The sequence below is a fragment of the Molothrus aeneus genome, chromosome 3 (genome assembly GCF_037042795.1).
Source record: "Molothrus aeneus isolate 106 chromosome 3, BPBGC_Maene_1.0, whole genome shotgun sequence".
In the NCBI taxonomy this organism is placed as follows: Eukaryota; Metazoa; Chordata; class Aves; order Passeriformes; family Icteridae; genus Molothrus; species Molothrus aeneus.
The window spans coordinates 40,994,396-41,013,523 of record NC_089648.1 but is presented as its reverse complement, the minus strand read 5'-3'; the positions used below and the strand labels follow the sequence as shown (position 1 = coordinate 41,013,523).

The window sequence follows — 19,128 nt, the reverse complement described above, 5'->3', positions numbered from 1 at the left end:
AGGAGCCATCCCCATGGCGCTGAGGGGGTACGTTCCAGAGGGCGCTGAGGGAGCGCATTACCAACACCCCCTTCACGGTGAGGGGAGCGGGCGGGAGCACCCCGGGCACGTGCGCCGTGTTTGGGGGCGGGGCCGCTGCCGCGCCTGCGCGGAGAGGCGGGGCGCGCGCGGGGCCGGGCGCGCCTGCGCGGCGGCGGCAGCGGCGCGGGCGGGGCGGGGCTGGGCGGGGCTGAGCCGGGCCCGGGCGGCGGGGCCTGTTCGGTTCCCTCCGCCGGCAGCGCCGACCCCGGGCGGGGCGGGCAGCGAGCAGCGGCGGCGGGGGTCACCCCTCCCGGGATGTCGCAGAGTGCCATGTCCGAGACCTACGGTAGGATCCGGGGGCGGGGTGAGGGGATCTCCCTCTCCGTCTCCCTCCTCCCCTGCGGGGGAGCGGGCCCGGGGCCGGGCAGGGCCCCCTGAGGAGCAGGGAAGGAGCCGGTGTGGCGTGAGGGCTCCCCGGGCTCGGGCGGGCCCCTCTGCCCGCCGCTGCCCTGAGCCCCCGGCGCCTGCCCCGCCCGTGGCCGGCCCGGCAGGAGCGCTCGGAGTTATCCTGCAGGGAGCGGCTTGGGCGCTGCTTGTTGTGGCCAGGGGAGTCCAGCAGGAAACCTGCCGTGTTTGTCCGCTGGGAAAAGCTGCCCCTGCCTTTACCTGGAGACGGCCGGTGCTTCTGCCGTCAAGTTAAGGATTCGGTCCTGTTGTCTTAGACGTGCAGGCGTCAGAAGGAGTTGATTGTGAGAGCGTGTTGGGGGGAAGAAGATCAGTGGGTATGTTCGTCTGTCCCTGTGTTGGAATGGGTGTCTGACTACTGCTGGTAGAACATCCGATGGAGTAAGTCGGAGTGCAGGCACTGACAGGGTGTGTCCAGTGCGTCGCTGGGAGCATCAAAGAGAAGTGGGAAGTCAAAGAGGCAAGCAGAGCTGGTATTGCTGGCTAGGTAGAGGAGATGAGAAGCAACTGAATAGTATTAATTTATTTCCTTTATAATTTTACTTGAATCTCTGCTTTGAATAGATTTCTTTTCTACCCTTTCAATACATACAGTTCTATGATATTTTCCAGTATAAAGATGCTGTTGTGTATATATAAATATTTTCTAAAGCCATGTGGTAATTTCATATTCCTAGTCCATGAGAGTCGGATCAGAATTGAATAGGAAATAATTGAGTAATCAAAGCAAAACTGGACACAACAACTCTGGAAACCATTTTTAGAGGCTGGGGTGTCCATCAGGAGTAGGCCAAGTGACCTGATTGTCATTTTATTTTCAATACTGTAGTCATCAGTGCTTGATGTTCTGTCCTACTGGTCAGTGCTTTGGTGTACAGCAAATGCACTGAACTAAGGGGCAGAATGAGGCAAGAGTGTGGGGCAGCCCTTGAAGTGCCAACATTAGGATACTCAAACCCTGCTTCTTTTCTCCATCTGTTCTAGAAACATGTAAAAGTTACATGTAGCAACCAGAGGGCAGTGCTTTGTCCACCTAGATATGAGTTTAAACAAGTTCTTCATGCTTTGTACTCCTGTGATCTAGAACTGGGATCACTTTGGCCATGCTTATGGTAGTCTCTACCAAAAGAGTTGGTAGAAAACCAGAGATGACAGCATTTCAATGGTGCTCCTCCTTTCATGCTGTAATAATACTGGGTAAGCCACATAGACGATAGATATCTTAAATCAGAACATTGAAACATTTTTTGCATTGTTCCAGTGATGCAGAATAGAGATAGTAAGCCCACTGGAACTGTGGTTACTTTCATATTATTTTGGTATCTGAGAAAGCAAGCCCTTGAAATGGAAGCTTTGTAGTTGTTCCTGTTATTTGTTTAATTCTTGTTTGATTATTACCTTTTGGAGTTTCCATGTTTGTCCTGTGCACACAAAGACTACAAAAAATTCAGAGCTAGAAGGCTTGAGAGCATCAGTTTCTAGAGAACACAGAAGAAGAAAAGCTAAGTTATAGCATAAAGTTTATCTAATGGCTCTACAATCTCTGACCGTAACAGTAGTCAGTAACTAATTCTGCAGTGTCCTGGCCACATATGTAGCAGCCCCATTGACAAATCAAAGTTAGCAGTACCATGTGATTAAATTATGGATCTTCTGTTCTTGATGATCTCTCTGGATTTCATGTGCTCACTGTCCTAACAAAGAGCGGTTTGTTGCTGACCAGCTGTTACAATGGCCATGGAGGATGGGAGAAGTATTAGGTCAGTTTCCTCCTGGTGACTGAGACGAGGGGTCACTGTATCCCCCCCCTGGAATCCTTGTAGCTTGTAAATCCTTAGTCATGAATCAGATTTTTCTTGTCACCTGAATTATTATCATTTTAATTATGTAACCTCAAGCTTTTTATCCCATACAGATAGGCTCAGGAAACTGGTTGGTGGTTGGGTTGGTGTTTTTCTTCCCAATGTCATTTTTCTGTCTGTCTTTTATATGACTTTAATTTTGCTGTGAGGTTTCAACTTCTCTTTCTGTTGAAAGGGGGGTTATTTTTTTCAATATTTTTCTCAATCCATAGGGAATAAAGAGTCTTTCCACTGGCAACCACTGTTAATTTCATGTCTCCTGGGTTTTTTCCTTCCTTAGTTTCTTCCCCTGTGTCAAATTCTCTCTTCTTTGAAGGTTTTCTGTTCACTCACTTTTCACAACTCATTCTGTCAGTTATTGAGTTTCTTGTCTCTTCCTTCTTTTCAGAGTTCTGCAGCTTCTCAGTCTTGACACTAAATTTTGCTTACAATTCATATTTTCACTCCTGCAGATCTATTACATCAATTGTGTATCTTCTGTTCTTAGTTTTCTTATCTGTTCAATTATTTATGTGTTCAATTCAGTATCTATTCACAATAATTCTTATGTGTTCAGTTTATTCCCATACGAAGTGCCAAAACCAAACCAAACTTTGAATACAAGATAATTCCATTAATTTTGAGACTGGGTTTAGAAAGAACATTTTCCTGCTGCTTTTGGGAGAAAAGGGTCATTCTTCTAGAAGTTTGACATTTAACATTGGAAACAGATCTCTTATTCATAGGAAAACTCTTTTAACTGAAGTTTTCTGAGATGTAATGGCCTTTCTGTAGATAATTGCCATATAACAACACATGCATGTTTTAGCTCACTTCCCAGTGCAAAATATACATGTTTTTGTGGTAAAGACAGCCTGACAGAAAGTTGCTTATCCTTAATAAATAAATGCAAAGCAACCTTTGGATTTTAGATGGTAGAAGGATGGAAGTTGTACTAGCATTGAATAAATGCAATGTGTAAAATTCAAGTCAAATCTCTTCACTCCTTAGTTCCTTGTGTTTTTTCCACCAGCATCTAAAAATCCCAATCTGGTCACATAAGTTTACCATCTCTGTCATTGGCAGAGCATGTATAGTCTTTCCATCCATTTGAAAATAATTCTGTTTGGTCTGGACAATTTGATTTGTCCTTTTCTTACCTTCCCATCCCACACCATTTACCCCATGGTATTTGCATTTATCACCCTGGTCTTCAGTTTGTTTCAAATCTGATTTTATTCCTTAGAGAGCATAGCTCTTTTGCTGATAAGAAAGCAGAACTTCTCTCTCTGGAGCATTCTTTTTGCAGATTGGAATTGAGCCAGGTTGATCTGTTCTACCTGTTTATCTTGTTAACTTTCTGCTAGAGAAAGGAGTGGGAATAGCTCCTCCTTTCATTTAGAGGCAACATGTGCCAGTAGGAATGCTTCAGAGCACTCTTTCCTCCTGCCCTATGCCATGAGTGGGAGAGTTTCCAAAGGGTCAGCATGAGTGAATATAAATTCTACTCTATAGCAAGGAGTTGGGAGGATTAGCAGTGTGAAGGAAACAATTTAATTCTCATTGCATGTTGAGGACGAAGCTACAGTATCTCAGAAGCAGTTTGACTGTTTCTTCTGCTGGAGCAGACTTCAGTCAAAGGAGGAGGTTGGATGCCTGGGGGTGGTTGCCACATCAACCATCTGTTTTTGCTGGTGCTTGAGTCAAAGCCCACAATTGTCTCTCTTCTCCTTTCCCCTCAGCTCACACTGCACCACCACCCCCAAAAGAAAAAAACAAACACAAAAGATATTATGTCATTTATGTAGTTCAGCAGCTTGTGCTGCTGGTGTATCTTTAGGGTGAAGCCACAATTTTATTCCTTTTTGCCTGTGCTAGAAAATGTTTTATTTCCTGAACCCCCTACCCTGTTTGGGATCAGGTGATGCATGTAGCTCTCAGAGGGAAGTAAGCTGATTCTTTATAATGCTTTATTTCCTTAAACAGCCATGCTATGCTGTGTTTCATCTCCTTATGATTTCTGTAGTGCATGTTTTGTAACCTTTCTTCCCTTTAGCACAGAGTTCAGTTTTGATCCTAAATCCCTTCTGTATAAAGACGATCTTATTTAAAGGCAAAGTGCTTTAACTTTTCTAGACCTTTTCAGTAGCCAGCATGGCAGCAAGCATTTGTAACATCTGAATGATGTTGCTTTTCAGCTTTTCTATGAAGGAGGAACAACAGAATTCAAAAGAAAAGTTTCTCTAGGGTGACAGCGTTGGCAGCTGACTGGAATGCTGGAGCTCTGAGCTGCTTTGTCAATAGGGGAAAAAAAGGAGATGAAAAAAAGCTATGAAATGAAGTGAACGAACTCCTCTGGGAAGAGGACACAAAAAAGGAAAGCTAGAGCAATTAAGCAGTAGTGCAAACACTAGAATGTGAGTTGCATTTCCTGAAATTGCCAAGAATGAATATATAAATTTGAGTCCACAGTGATGGTCTAAAAGAAGCTGTCTGCCCAATCTCATTTGATTTCTGTGCTTCCAAACTGTGCTAAATTTTACATACATCTTAAAGAGAACAGATTAAGAGAAAACATTTCATATCCTAAATGAGAACATTTCATATCCTAAATGAAAACATTTCATATCCTAAATCATGTGCTAAAATAAGTAATAAAATGTAGTTGATGTGGTACCAGTTGTCATACACAATGACATTATAAGAAAGAAGTTGCAGAATAACAAGATGAAAAATGTTCTTCCTGTTCTTACCTGGTATTACCTTACTTGTTAATAGGCTGGGCTGTGAACTTAAAAGTTTGGTAAATCTTGGTATTTTGAACATTTGGTATTGGCAAAGCCTTTTTCTTGTCCTTCTTTGCAGTTTATTAAATGTGCAGAATATTCCATATTTCCTGAGTCATGTTTTTCCAGTGCTCATGGATAAACTGATAACATAAGTCTAAAAGCTTTTTGTTAGTTTGAATAATTTACATAAAATTGGAGTTTAAAAGGACAGAAGCATGGTTATATTTGTGAAGGTAACAGTGTCTTAAAGTCTACATGTGTTTGGAAACATTGCTGCCTTTGGTGCAGAAAGGTTTTAAATCTTTTGTTAGAAAGCTGACATTTTCATTTTATGAAGTGGACTAAAACACATTTCTCTTAGTTTGATGGAATAAAACACATTTCTCTTATTTTCATCCTGTGGAAAAAGTTAATTGTGACTAGTTTCAAGTTTCATCTTAAAAAGCCCATTTGATATTTTGTCAGGTGGAAATTTATTTTTTGTCTACTAAGTAAGCAGGCATTGAACTGGCATCTAAGCGATTTATTTGTACGAGAGAGTCTCTTTTAAATTTATCTAGCACAGTAGAATCTGCATAGAAATTAGGAGTCTGTTATGAAGTGCTGCTAAAAGATATTATGAATTTAAAGGCATTAATATAAAATCCCCAAATAGCACTGTTGCTTTCAGAGCAAAATATAAAGCACCTCAACTTGAAACACCTCAGGGGAAAATACACTGCTGTTGTGATGCTCCTCCAGAGCAGAGACATGGCTGTGCCAAGGCCTGAGTGGCCTGCAGCCTGTCTGTGCAGAAGGGAGCAGTGTGTTCCATTTGCTGCTCACTGTGGGTTTGTCGGCTGCACAAATTCGCCTTCCTGAGCCACACCTGACAACCAGTGCTTGCAGTTACAGTGCAGATTAATGGGGGAGTACAGTTTTGGTTTTAGCCTTTCCCTGTTTTAGGTTTGCAGTAGCTATTCTACTACTGTCAATAACAAGAGTCTTTCATTTGAGAAAAAGGAAGGTAAACATAAATTTTATAATTGTTTTTAAGGAGAAAATCTGACAAACAGCATTCACCAGATACAAAGTAGAACCAGTTTTAATTGGATTTCAGATTTATGTTTGGAAAAATGACAGAATCAGAAACATTATTTAAAATGTCTGTGTCTCAGAATATCTTGCATTTTGAAGTACTCTGAAAGTGATAAAACCAGTGAGATTACACACACACACACACAGTAGTTTAAATATACAAAATGGTGTAAAAGGCAGCTAATCAGTGATATTTGATCCATAAAAATTGAAACTTGGCTTTCTTTGAGATTGTTTTTTTCTTAACCTAACACATTGGGCTATTTATGATACCTACATTTCATGCTAACAGTGAAGACTTGATAGAGTGAAGGCTTCTCAGCTTCAGTGTGTTTTGCAGTTGAGATGACATGAAGGGCCCTTCTTTAGAGGAGTTAACAAAATTTTCACAACTTGAAGGAAAATCCTTTTTGTAACTTTTTTTTTTTTAATCCAGAAAGCATGAGCAGCTGGGTGGGGGCGTGACAAATGAAAGGATTTTGGAACAGAAAGTCTTGAGCATGTAAGTGGTCATATTTGTGAGCAAGAAACAGCCATCTTCTGAGAAGGGTAAATTCAGAATCTATTCCAAGCCTGTTACAGGATTTGAAACAAGAGAGACAAAATGTAAAAAAAGCAAAAATCCTTAGTAAAACATTACCTCATTTTAAATATGAATAAGATCCAGAAGACAGGTGAAGATGAAGAACAGTAGACATTTCCAGGACTCACAGCCCTGTCTTTTTAAGAGTGGGAATCCTCTTAGCCTTTGAGAAACTTGCTTGTTCTTGTTACAATTGCTAGGGAGTGTTTGATATACCATAACAAGTAACTCCTTCATTAAATGGAATGAACACATAGATCTGTGTGCATCTTAAATTTGATTTTTGAAACTAAGTACTCAAATGAGGTCCTGGTAGAGGATTTTATCAGTTCTTTGACTTACTTAGCATAATTTTTCTTTTAATTTGCTATCCCCTGGGCCAATACCCATGTAGCCCACTTGACAGCTTTGAACACTCTTAACAAAATGAATGTTTTTATTTTTGTTGATTTTGCAAACTAAGTCATTTTCCTTGCATTTCCTTCTGTTTCTTAGAGAAACAGTGCAATAAAGAGTAAGAATTCTGCTGCTAGTAGTAAAATAAATAGGGAATCTTGCATGAGCTGTAAAGGTTTTCTTGGTGGCAGTGTATTAGGGGAAGCAGTTGTAAGCTTTCTAATCAGTTTATAATTTTTGAGAGCTGTAAGACAGAGAAGCTTTCTTCAGTCTTTAGCAAAACTGAAAGCAGATTTGTGGTGGTAGCATTAAAGCATTTTATGTAACTGTTGAAACAATAGAAATGAGCCATAAATCTTGAACATGTGTATTACCAATGAACATTGACATAAATGGCTCATAAGTAGGTAACAGAAATACATGTATATTAATTTAACATGTGGAAGCAATGTGAAAACTAGGCATCGCAGAATAAAATTTTTATTTCTTCCCTCTAAATTTTGCAGAGAAATACTGTGGTTGTCCCAGCTGTGTGGGGATTAAAAACAACGTATGAGTATTAAACTGTTAATAGAGAATTTCAAATTAATGTAAATTAAAAACAAAAGAAAACCACACCAAAAAAAAAAACCAAAAACAAAACAACCACAACCACTCCTCTCTGGAGTTTTAGATTTTGAGAAATTATAGCATTATATATTTGTGTTGATGATAGTTAATACCTTACGTGCTCTTAATACGCATTACTGGAATACAAGCCAACCATTTACCTGTGGTTTAGCCTATTTTAACTGAACTCAGATTCAGCTATTTCTGCTTTGTCTTTCTTGCCTCTCCATAAAGAAGAATTCTTGGTTCTTGCTGTGTAACATCACTATGGTAGAGACTGGATAATTCTTCAGATTTATTGCTATTTTGCTAATTTTGTCATCTATTCCCTTCTCTTTGAAACAACAGCTACAAGAGAATAGCTGGCTTGTGGGTTTGGGCTTGTAACAAAAATGTGTATCCACACTAAAATTTAGCAATTTTTTTTTCTTTCAATCTTCAGATTTCCTGTTTAAGTTCTTGGTGATAGGAAATGCTGGAACTGGAAAATCCTGTTTGCTACACCAATTTATTGAAAAGAAATGTAAGTACATATGAAGGATAGTAAGAGTTTTCCACTGCCTTGTACCAGAGGTAAAGGCTCTGCCTATATGAGTACCTGTCATTGGTAGGGAAGCTTCCCTAATTCCCTTATTTGTGTAGGTCAGGATTTTAGTAAAGAATTATGTTCAGAACCATGCTGTAAATTCTTATTTCTCACTGTTTGTCTTTAATCTAAAGCCTAATATGGAGCATTACTCTCTGTTATTCTCAAATAAATATAACAAGATGTTAGTGAAAATACAGACTTACTTTCTGTGAGAGGTATAATTTGCAGCTGCAAGATTCCCTGGATATATAGTAGAGACTTGGATCTTTCAGAAAAAATAATGAAAGAAAAGCTGAATTGCTTAAGTAGATTTAGAAAGCCTGTAGCATCTTTTGAGATAAATAGTAATTTTGTTTTCTTTGTTAAGGACTGTGGTCTATGATAAATACTGATAGAGATTCAATAGGGAATGTTATTCAGAGATGAACATAAAAGAAAAATTTCTGTTGGATTGTACATTTGGCATCAAGATTTAGTAAAAAAAATATGCATTTAGAAACCTTTGTAAATCTAAGGTGACTTTGTCTTTTTCAACCAAACAGTAATTCACCTTATCTCTTGAGGAATACTTAAGAATAATGATGTGTAAGCACTAAGGAACATGGCTTGATTCTGAGTGAACTTGAAACAAGCCCTTGCTTCCAGTAAGGGCAGCTGTAAATTGCTGAGATTCTGTGATATCAAGATCATACATAGAGCAAGTGTCTTAACTTTGTGCATTAAAGAAGAATTGGCTCTTGCATATTCATGGTCAAGACTGTGTGCATTCTCATTAATTGTATTTATAAATGGCATCAAAGTATTAAAAAACACAGTTGGAAAAAAGTGTACAAAAAGTATCTTGCTACCTATTAAAGTGAACTGGAAATTATTTAAAGCAGGCCTTTTTAGTACTAAGTTTGAATTGACTAAACTGTCAAAAATTGTAAGAACATTCATTTCTGTGTGGTGGCAGTGAGCTTATGAGCTGCACTGAATTTGATGGCTCAGGAAGTTTGTAATTTGAACGCTGAGGAGTTTTTGGTAATATCCAAATTGTTTTTTGTAAAAACTATTCACTCTAAATATTCTTCAAATAAGTTTTGTTTTCTTTCTTTTTTCATAGTCAAAGATGACTCAAATCATACTATAGGGGTGGAATTTGGTTCAAAGATCATAAATGTTGGTGGTAAATATGTCAAATTGCAGATATGGGATACAGCAGGACAAGAGCGGTTCAGGTATGACTTTCAGCCATTTTATTAAGTGTTAGTACAATTGCTGCTGTGAGTGGTGGATATTATTTATCTCTGCTTGTAAGAGGCAAAGCTTTTTGGTCAGTAGAATTGTTTGTCTGCTTTCATATTCACCTTCCAACCTGGACACAGTGACACAGATCCATGGATTTTCGTAGAGCAATGCTGCCTTGCAGGTTCTGAGTTTCTGCCCTGTCTTTCATTGGGTATTTTCTGTTAAGGTATATGAGTGGAATAGGTGCCTAAAATCTTGCTCACCAGCCAAATTCATAATTAACTAATTTTAACTAAGAGTATGCACTTAACTCTATGTTTAGGAGACCTTCTATTGGTTGGAATAAGTAAATGTCAGGAAGATGTAAGCTGTTCAAAATCTGCATGAAAACAATTGCACAGTATAATTATAATAGTTTTATTAAAGAAGAAAAAAATCAGTCAAATCCATTGGGGTAAATACATTTATAGAAAGAGTGAGATGTCTAAAGTTTCTTAGAGAAAAAACAATCAATTTATCAGCTTATAACAATCAGTGTACTTTTAATGCTGTATTTTAAGTGTTCTACATCTAAGGCATAGATAAAACTCAATAAAAATCTAATAGATTCGTGGGTACATTCACCATCAAATAGGACATCAATTTTTTAAATATATTTTGGGGGGATGGAGTGTGTGTCTTATGTCTGTTTGTTTTGGGAGAGGGCTTGATAAACAAAGGTGAGAATGATGGTAGAAGTCTGAGTTTTGGGCAGCAATACAGGTAAATGTCTTCTATCAGACAAGTCATTTGGATATACTTCTGACTAAATAAAGCTGGGCTGTGATATATAGTCTTCATTAACGAGGTCTCTTCAGTGTGTTGGCCAGATATCAGCCTCCAGTTCTGTATCTGGTCATGTATTATGATGATTTGTATACCTTCAGCACCATGTGGGTCATAATGGACTCTGAGACTCCTCATACAGTTACATTTAATCAAAGTGCTTCATCAAAATTCCGGTTGTAATTAGTCTGCTGCTGCACAGCTGATAACATTGTCTAAAAACATGTTTTGTTTTAAATATGTAAATAAGAATTCTGTTTCATAATAAAGATTGTGTTATATTAACCCAGATTTTAAACAGTGAAGGCACTAAAAAAATGTGTATTTGTGATTCTATTTCAGGTCTGTAACAAGGAGTTACTACAGAGGGGCTGCAGGTGCTTTGCTTGTCTATGATATAACCAGGTAAGAAAGCCAGCATTTCCTTTTCTCATAGACTGCCAGATCCAATTAATGCACAGTGATTCCTCCCCAAGTACCCCATGCTCTAATCAAGATTGGGCAGGAAGGAAAGAAAGTAACTATAAGAGGTATTTCTGTTTCAGTGCATATTTAGGCTTTGGAGCTTGCTTACACGAGATATTGTGAATGTCAGATGGGAACAATCCTATAAGGTTACACAAATTTGTGGGGATTGGCCCCCCAGTTGCTGATCTAGTAATGCTGGACCACATGCAGCCACTGGCTCAGCAAGCCTTGCCACAGAAATAAGAGCAGACTTCAGCCACCCTTAACCAAGGTGGTGCACCCTTTCTTGTGGAAACTGCTGATCAGTGTGCTGGGATAGAAGCTCATCCTCTGGAGAATCTAGCTCTGCCTACACATTCTTTAACTGTAGGCCAAAATTCTGTTCATCTCTGCATCTTACAAAGTTTTAATATTACAGGCAGCCAATAAAACTCCTTACCATTGCACGTGTTCACATTCTTCCTGCCACCATTGACTGATATTTGTCAGATGAGTTTTGGGTGGTTCACTGGGTTGTTGCTTGTTGTTCTGTGAGTGAAGGGTTCTCTCAGCAGGCTTTGAAATCTGTGTTCTGTGCTTAAGGGCAGCTGGAATCATCTGTCAGTGTTAGTGCTTGAAAGCTTTCTCCCTGACCACTGCTACAACGGCAAGTGATGTGTGCAGGGTGGCTGCCTGCAGTGTAGGTCCTGACACTGCTGTGAAAATTCAGGCAAGCACATCTACACAAGCCTTGTAAATTCTTACAATCCCACTGGTAATTTAAGTATCAGTTGGATTCCAAGTGGAACAATATCTCATTCTGTTATCCCAAAATGTCATGCACAAAAGGTTAAAACTAGATAATGAGCTTAAAATTTTAGCTTTTCACATTAACACATTTTTACAATTTATAATTGTGTTTATAATTGTGACTATTTTATTATTGCGTGTTTATATATTGTGATTAATTTTATTTTGATTTCTAAAACCTCAAGCTTTTAAATTGTTTCATGAAGGAATTTGATGTTCTTCCCAGTTCATCACTGGCACACTGAGATGTGTAGGTGCCTTGCCTGACTACCAGCATTTTGTTTGCCACAAACACAGATTTGCTGTCTGAGTTTTGGTTCGGTGATCTGTTCACGAGAAGTGAGTGTGTCCTAATAAAGGATTTCATTTCCTGCACAGCCGGGAAACCTACAATGCACTTACTAATTGGTTGACGGATGCAAGAATGTTAGCAAGTCAAAATATTGTGATAATACTGTGTGGAAACAAAAAGGATCTTGATGCAGATCGTGAAGTCACTTTTTTAGAAGCATCCCGGTTTGCACAGGAAAATGGTAAGTACAAAACCTTCATATAGCATTCAAAGATGCATAATCCTTCAGATCATTTACATTTTTGTGCAGTTAGGCTGTACTTTGTATCCTGTCTACAGAAGAGTTCTGTCAGTACCTGAGGCCCAGAGAGGCGGTGTCTGCAGTGAAAACTACATGTACTACTTAAGTCTCATTAGCAGTGGTTCTTCACTCACAGCTGCTCCTTTAAGAATACCCTCTATGTGGAAATAAATTCTGTAGGAAATGTCATACAACTTCAGGTGTTGCCTTGCCTCCAAGTAGCTGAGGAGAAAATGAAGGACATGAATTCCCATTTTTCAGCATCTGAAAGACTCTGTAGATAACAAAGTTGTATGGGATGTGCTGCAGTTTGAAGCAATGAGTTTTATTCATTGAAAACTGAGTTTAGTGCAGGGCATGGATCCAGACAACGATTAGCTGGTCTGTAGTATTCAGAATTTCAAGTCTGAGGACATGATTCTGTGTCAGCTAAAGCCAGTCTTGGTCTGAGCTTCTGTGCTGCAGTCTTCCCATCAGCAAAATCTGGCTTTGCTTTTATCAATCAAAGTCTTTTCTACCAACTCTGGTTACTGGCTATGCTTTTGCATATAACCTCCATTTATGGGAAACTGTATGAAGTTTGGTTTCAAGTGCAGTTTTGCATGCACAGCACAGGTTATCTTTGGATACCAGCTTTCTAGGGTGCCTAAAATTTTAGAGGATGTTTTTTGTGGTTTTGTCATCAAAAGTTAGTTTTCTGGACCATGTTTTTTGATTGTAGATGACTGTAAAAATATTTTTATTGTTCCTGGCTTTCATGCTTTGAATTACTATGCCTGCTATTCCAGACTTGTTTTGAGGATTTTTTTTGGTGTCAAATGCAGAGCTGATGTTCTTGGAAACAAGTGCTCTAACGGGGGAAAATGTTGAAGAGGCCTTTGTACAGTGTGCAAGGAAAATACTCAATAAAATTGAATCAGGTAAATTAAGCTTTATATTTATAAAATCTTTTCTTTTATCTGAAAATTAATAAAAGTGCACATGGAAATATCATTATTCAAAGTCCTCTAATAGAATTAAACCAAAAAAACCCCAAATTTCATTTTGGTAAAATAACCTACTTGTTTTCTAGCTGTTTCTCATATGCTTTAATAGGAATGGATGTCTAAGTGAGATCTGTATATCCAAAAAGGGGTGGTGGTGTGAATTGTGGGTGATGTTTACCTTGAAATCAGGTCTGAGTGTAGGTTAGACCTCTTTATCTTAAGTCAGGTCTGAGTGTTGGTTCTGTGTTCTGTGGTTTGCTGCATCCCTATAAATACCAAGCCTGACATTAGACAGTTTTTGTAGTCCAGAATAAAAACCTAATATCAGGGCAGTCATAACTTAAATTCTGCTTCTCATATGTAACAGGAAATACAGTCAAGAGAGTATGAACAGTAATACTAAAAATTTCAGGGATGTTTCCTAGCAACTGTTTCTCTGAAGTGACCTCTCTGCCTCTCAATTGAAATCATTTTTACTTTTGCAGATCTAGAAATATACCAGAAGCTTCTCAACACAAGTGGGCAGGTTTCTGCTGGAGACAGGCTCCTGTGTGCTAGATATCATTACAGCTAATTTGCATTCCAGTTTTTCTTTTTTCTAGCTGCTTGATATCTTTAAAGTTTTAAGTATTGGCCATATCAGAAAGTCTGTCTTGGATTCTAATTACACGTTTCCAATGCCAAATGCAAGTTTTTAGATTAAAATAATATGATATTATACGTTCAAATGAATTTTCTGATTACTGCATCAAATCAGTGCCAGACAGCAGCTTTCATTTTAAACAAACAAACAAAAAGAACCTAAACAAACCCAAAACCCAAATGAAAAAAGAAAGTATAGTTAGTTTTTCACGATACTGTAGTTTGATGACTGCTTTAAAGAGGCACTGCCACCACAGAATTAAGTCTTATTTTCTGTGAACTGCTCCTGGCTTTTTCTGTGCCAGCACACATCCATTGAAACATGCAAAAAATGGAGACTATAAGGATCTCTCTTGGCCAGACCACCATACAGCCATAAGAACAGTTCTGAAGACAGAGGGTATGAAGTAGGCAGAAGTGGATACCAGAAGCTGGAAAGGTTGATCATTTTCCCTGGGGAGTAGTTCTTTTCAGAATCCTTTTATCAGATTGATCCATTTTTGTTTGGCTTGGTATCTACAGTCCTATTTTCTTTGCTTGCGAGCCTCTGAAAGCAGGAAGTTTTTAACTGTATTCACAGAAAACATTTTAGACCTTTCTTTTGTTCAAGGTAGTGCAAATGCATTTCTTGTTCGTAGCCTAACTCTGAGATTGCTTTGTCATCATGATCAAGGGCATATGGTTAAATTAAAGGAGAAAATGATTCAGGTTTGAAATTGCCTAAAAGTGGATAGAACTGAGATAATCTCTCCATAAATAGATCAGAATATAATTATGTTTTTTCTTTAATGTTAATTGTTAATTTAGAATGTATTATTTGCACATAATCTATATTCTTGTGACCATTTTCTTTCTCATCAGGAGAATTGGATCCAGAAAGAATGGGCTCAGGTATTCAGTATGGAGATGCTGCCTTGAGACAGCTGAGATCACCACGCAGAGCACAAGCACAAAGTGCTCAAGAATGTGGATGTTAGAGAAACAAAACACAAAATCCCAAATACTTACTTTAGATACAGAAGGTAAGGCTACAAAAATCTTGGGGTGATGGGCAAATCTGCATATTTCATAAATGTGCTGTATTGGGTGCTAGTCTTTTTCACAATTAGCCCATAAGTTACAGAGAATCTATTGAAATAATGCACAGTGGAATGGACTGGTATTTTTATACTTTGATTTTTCATCTTTCATCTGCTGGGAAGACTAGAGCTCTTACTGAAGTGTTTCTAAATCTTAGCTTAATTTGAGTAATGCTGGGGAAAGCATTTTAAAATTCTCTATTCCTGAAATGCATTATAGGCCTAATAGCTGCCTAATGCACTGTAGAGAGAGTGATTCCGTTCTCTTGCATTGGGAACAAAGAAGTAAGCATTCACAAAATGTATGCTACAGTATCTTGTCCTAAGGTATTATAAAGTCTTTTCTGAAAATGAGGCTTAAACACTGAGACTCAAAAATTAAAGATAACACTAAATTTCAAACTTCCACTGACTTTTCTGCCCCTACCTAAAAGCAGCCTAAAGTTATTCTGATTCTGGTCTGCTATAAGCAGAAATGTAAACAAGAGAATAGTAGTTATTTGCTGCTTAAGCAGTGTTGTCATCTAAAGTAGTTCTTCTGGAGCTGTTGCAGCCTGGGAAATGTGTGCAGTGTTCTAAAGTTCTTCCAAAGATGTTGTTCAGAGAAAGTGAGGAAAGAATTTTTCCCTTTAGCAGTTGTAGGAGAAGAGACATAAGTCACAAACTCCTAAAACAGCTCTATGATTAGTCTTGCTTATGTTTAGAAGACAGTTGTCCTTAGGACACTTCTCAATAGTCACTGGATTTTACATAACTCCTTGCAGTATGCAGTGGCTCTTAGGACAGTCCTTTCTCCCTGTGTAGTTAATTATTCTGCTATAATTAATCATTATTTCTCTAGTACAAGGACAGTGACATCAAATAAGTACTGTAGGCATAGCTCGTGCATCACTTTTACTGTATTCATTCATCAGCTTGAACAGTGCACACAGCAGAAGCTTTATGGAACATTAAATAAGGCAGCACATAATTCTACATTCTCATTTTTTTTTCTTGTGTTCTGGGAGCTTAGCTCCCAGTTAAAGCCCAGAACTTTAAATAATGTATCCTTGAACTGCTTTCATCTTATACAATTCCATTCTTCAACTAAGAGACTGCTAGAAAACGGCTTTAAAGTTCAGCCTTGGTATGGCCCTACAGAAATGAAAATTTATTGATCTTATTTCGAGAGCTCAGTTTTCAGATTGATCAGATACGGGTAATTAATAGAGTTCTTATGTATTTTATAGCTGTCCTTGCAAATGATGTTTGAAGAAACAGAAAAGCTTGAAGGCTATGCAGTTTTTAAAAACATCTTTCCACTACCTACACACAGAGCAGACCACTGACAGAAAGGTGTCCTGTGGTAGGGGGCAGGAATGTGCACAACACACAAGTCTGCAAAGCGAACTGGTTAGTTTGGTGGACAATATTAAGGCTCATACCTGTATGTAAATGTTTTCCATTATCTGTTTTTGTTCTTTCACCTCTAGTTTAAAGCATTGCAATGTACTGTAAATAATGTAACAGTAAATTTACAAAGCATGGTATACTTATGTATGCTATTAGAATGTTGCACTATAAGCAGTTTAATATTTTATTTTTTTATCATATAAACAAATTTAACGGAGGTAGGCTTTGTCACGTTTGTTTGTTGTACAATAGTTTGTATTTACAACCTGAATTATAAAACCACTGGCAACTGTCAGTGAGAGGTTGTTGGTTTATTTTTTCCTACTCAGTTTGCCACATTCTAACAAGCTGTTGACAGGATCAATTCTTAACGTGTGGTTATGACCCATACTTCTGTATCCTGATAGTCAAGTTGGAAAAGGCAAGTTAAAGCACAAGAACAGAGCAAGAATGCTACACTGAGCTATACCATCTTTCATGAAATTACAGTTCTGTTTATTCCCTTTGTCCTGACATTTTTGGTTCAAATAGATGCTTATCTGAAAAGTATGCACCTTGAGTTGTTTCTGAATTAAATGGAGTTAAGCATGCTTTGTACTTGAAAAGCCTGGGTTTAGGTTTAAAAAGGCTGTTGGGTCCAAAAACTTTCATGTTGTGTCACTCCTCTGATACTTGTATTTAGGATTGGATTTGTTACAAAACCGATAACAATTATTCCTAATGGTATTCTCTTCCTGGTAAGAGTGTGAAGTATTTTTTGAAGCAGCATAACTGTATTTTCAAGAACATCAGAGAACTCCAAAGAAGTTTACCTGTCTTAATCCTTGCTCAGTTCAGTTTGGCTTTCAGAACTGCAAATACTTACCAAAAGCAAGTCCTCTGGAGCAGGAAGTTGGATGGAGCTGTCTCCTCCACTAGTCCAAATAGCCAGTTATTAATTGGGATGTGTTGTCCCCCAGAGCTGAGGCGGGTGTTGGCTCCAAAGCCCCAAACAGTTCTGGAAAGATGAGGTACTGGGTGGTCTATTCCACCGCACACCATCCCACAACCCAGTCAGGTTTCTTGGCACACTGACTAAAGCTGGGCATTGACACAGCACAAGCAGAGCTGGAGGTTGTTCTCCTGTCACTGTTAGAGTGGTGGAAGGGCTGTTGGCTACTCATCAAAACCTCTTTCCCTTATTACAGTAGCAGTGGAAAGGAGCAGAGGACTGTTGCTTATATACAGAAATGTCAGGGGTTTCACAGGGATTTTCTTCTACTTCTTTCTGTCCCTTTTACATACAAAGCCTTTTTTATACTTGGTTCTTATGATCATTTTGGTCAAGTGTCTCTGGTTTACAAAGCAGTAAGCAGTTTTTATTCTTTCAGTAACTGTCTTAAAGCTGTCCCCTTCCTCCCTGGAAGGAAAGTCTAGTGTCATTATAATGAGTTTGGACATGTTTTTACCATTTTTAATGTATATTCTCACTGTATACATATTAACCTGGTTAATGTGCATTTTTTGTAGTATCTCAGCCTTTTATGCTGCATATCTTGCTGACATTCTAAAAAGAAATTTTCTAAAATTGCAGCTCCTTAGAGAAATACTGTTGGAAGCAATAGCTCTCAGCAGTGCAAACTCTATTGTTTACTATTGCTCCTCTGAGAGTCTTTTATTTCTAAAAATAAACATCATGCCAATATCAGCCCTGGAATATATTTCAAGTTTTAGCATTATAGTTGACATCTAGCTCACCTGAACAGTAAGTCATAAATAGGCTACATATGTTTTCAGGGTAAAATTCTTACAAAGCAGGATGGGTGGGAGTTTTACATGAAATACCACCAGGTACTATATCTGAGGTTTCATTGGATGTGGAGCTTTAGCTGTTCAGCCCATTAAGAGATTTAAATGTCTTATTAAAGCCTGTGTCTTGCCTTTTAATGAGTCTGTTGGCCTACACTATTTCATTTAATGCTTGTATCTAGCACCAAATAAAGAATCTTCCTTGATTTTCTTCCAGCAAATCCTGTGTACTTGTACAAGCTTTGTCTCTTAAGTGAAGTCAATAACATGACTGTTGGGCAACTCACATAGGATTCACAGTTGCCTCATCTTATCCTTTCTTTGTATTCAAATTGGTAGTGCAGTGTGGCTCATGAGTTCCCTTAAGACCTATAAAAAGCAAATGCCATAGAAAAGCCTGATTAGTCTGTACACCTCATTTCCATTATGTTTTATATGCTGGAAGAATTGACACTATAAAAATCTCAAGAAATGCATTGTAAATCCTCTGTGAAAATAGTCTCATTCATTTACTGAAGAACCCATGGCATAGAGAACTTTAGTGTAGCCAGCTTTTAAAAGCTTAATTTTTCCTGTTGGCATGAGTATACCTGTTCATAGGATAAGAGAGAGAAAACAGGAAGCTGTATTTTTCCTCCAAAGCTTTACATTTATATTCTCAAAGGCATAGCATTTAAGATAGCTAGTACAGCTGGGTTTTTTTCTTATCATAGTAAGGGGAAAACAGTGATTCAGATTGGGAAAGGATGTTAAGAATCTCTGGGAGAGTTACAGGAGGAACATAAGAGGCTGGAATGGTAACTGTAATGTAACTTCATAGCCAACCTTAGTCATTACAGAAGCCTGTCACATTCCAGGAGAGAATATCTGGGACAAGCAGAAGCCACAGTTTGTATGCAGGGACTAAAGTACCCTGTAAGGGGGGAAAAAAAAAATGAGATCCCAAAAAGCACAGTACAAGCAGTC

At 38.4% G+C, this 19,128-nt stretch overlaps 1 protein-coding gene across 1 annotated transcript; it reads left to right on the top strand.

Annotated features, from left to right (window-relative positions):
• Positions 1–235: 235 nt before the first annotated feature.
• RAB4A (RAB4A, member RAS oncogene family) lies at positions 236–18,383 on the top strand. The gene is made up of 8 exons (XM_066546756.1): positions 236–367; positions 8,224–8,304; positions 9,476–9,590; positions 10,768–10,830; positions 12,061–12,215; positions 13,100–13,195; positions 14,765–14,925; positions 16,212–18,383. Exons 1-7 carry the CDS (start codon positions 337–339, stop codon positions 14,878–14,880), a joined length of 657 nt encoding a protein of 218 aa, XP_066402853.1. The 5' UTR covers positions 236–336; the 3' UTR covers positions 14,881–14,925; positions 16,212–18,383.
• Positions 18,384–19,128: the final 745 nt, after the last annotated feature.

Bases quoted from the DNA above. Each gene is read 5' to 3' on its own strand.
- RAB4A (XM_066546756.1), top strand. From the start codon at position 337: ATGTCGCAGAGTGCCATGTCCGAGACCTACG. The intron at 368-8,223 runs GTAGGATCCGGG...TTCAATCTTCAG, and splicing joins TGCCATGTCCGAGACCTACG to ATTTCCTGTTTAAGTTCTTG. The intron at 12,216-13,099 runs GTAAGTACAAAA...TGTCAAATGCAG, and splicing joins CCGGTTTGCACAGGAAAATG to AGCTGATGTTCTTGGAAACA.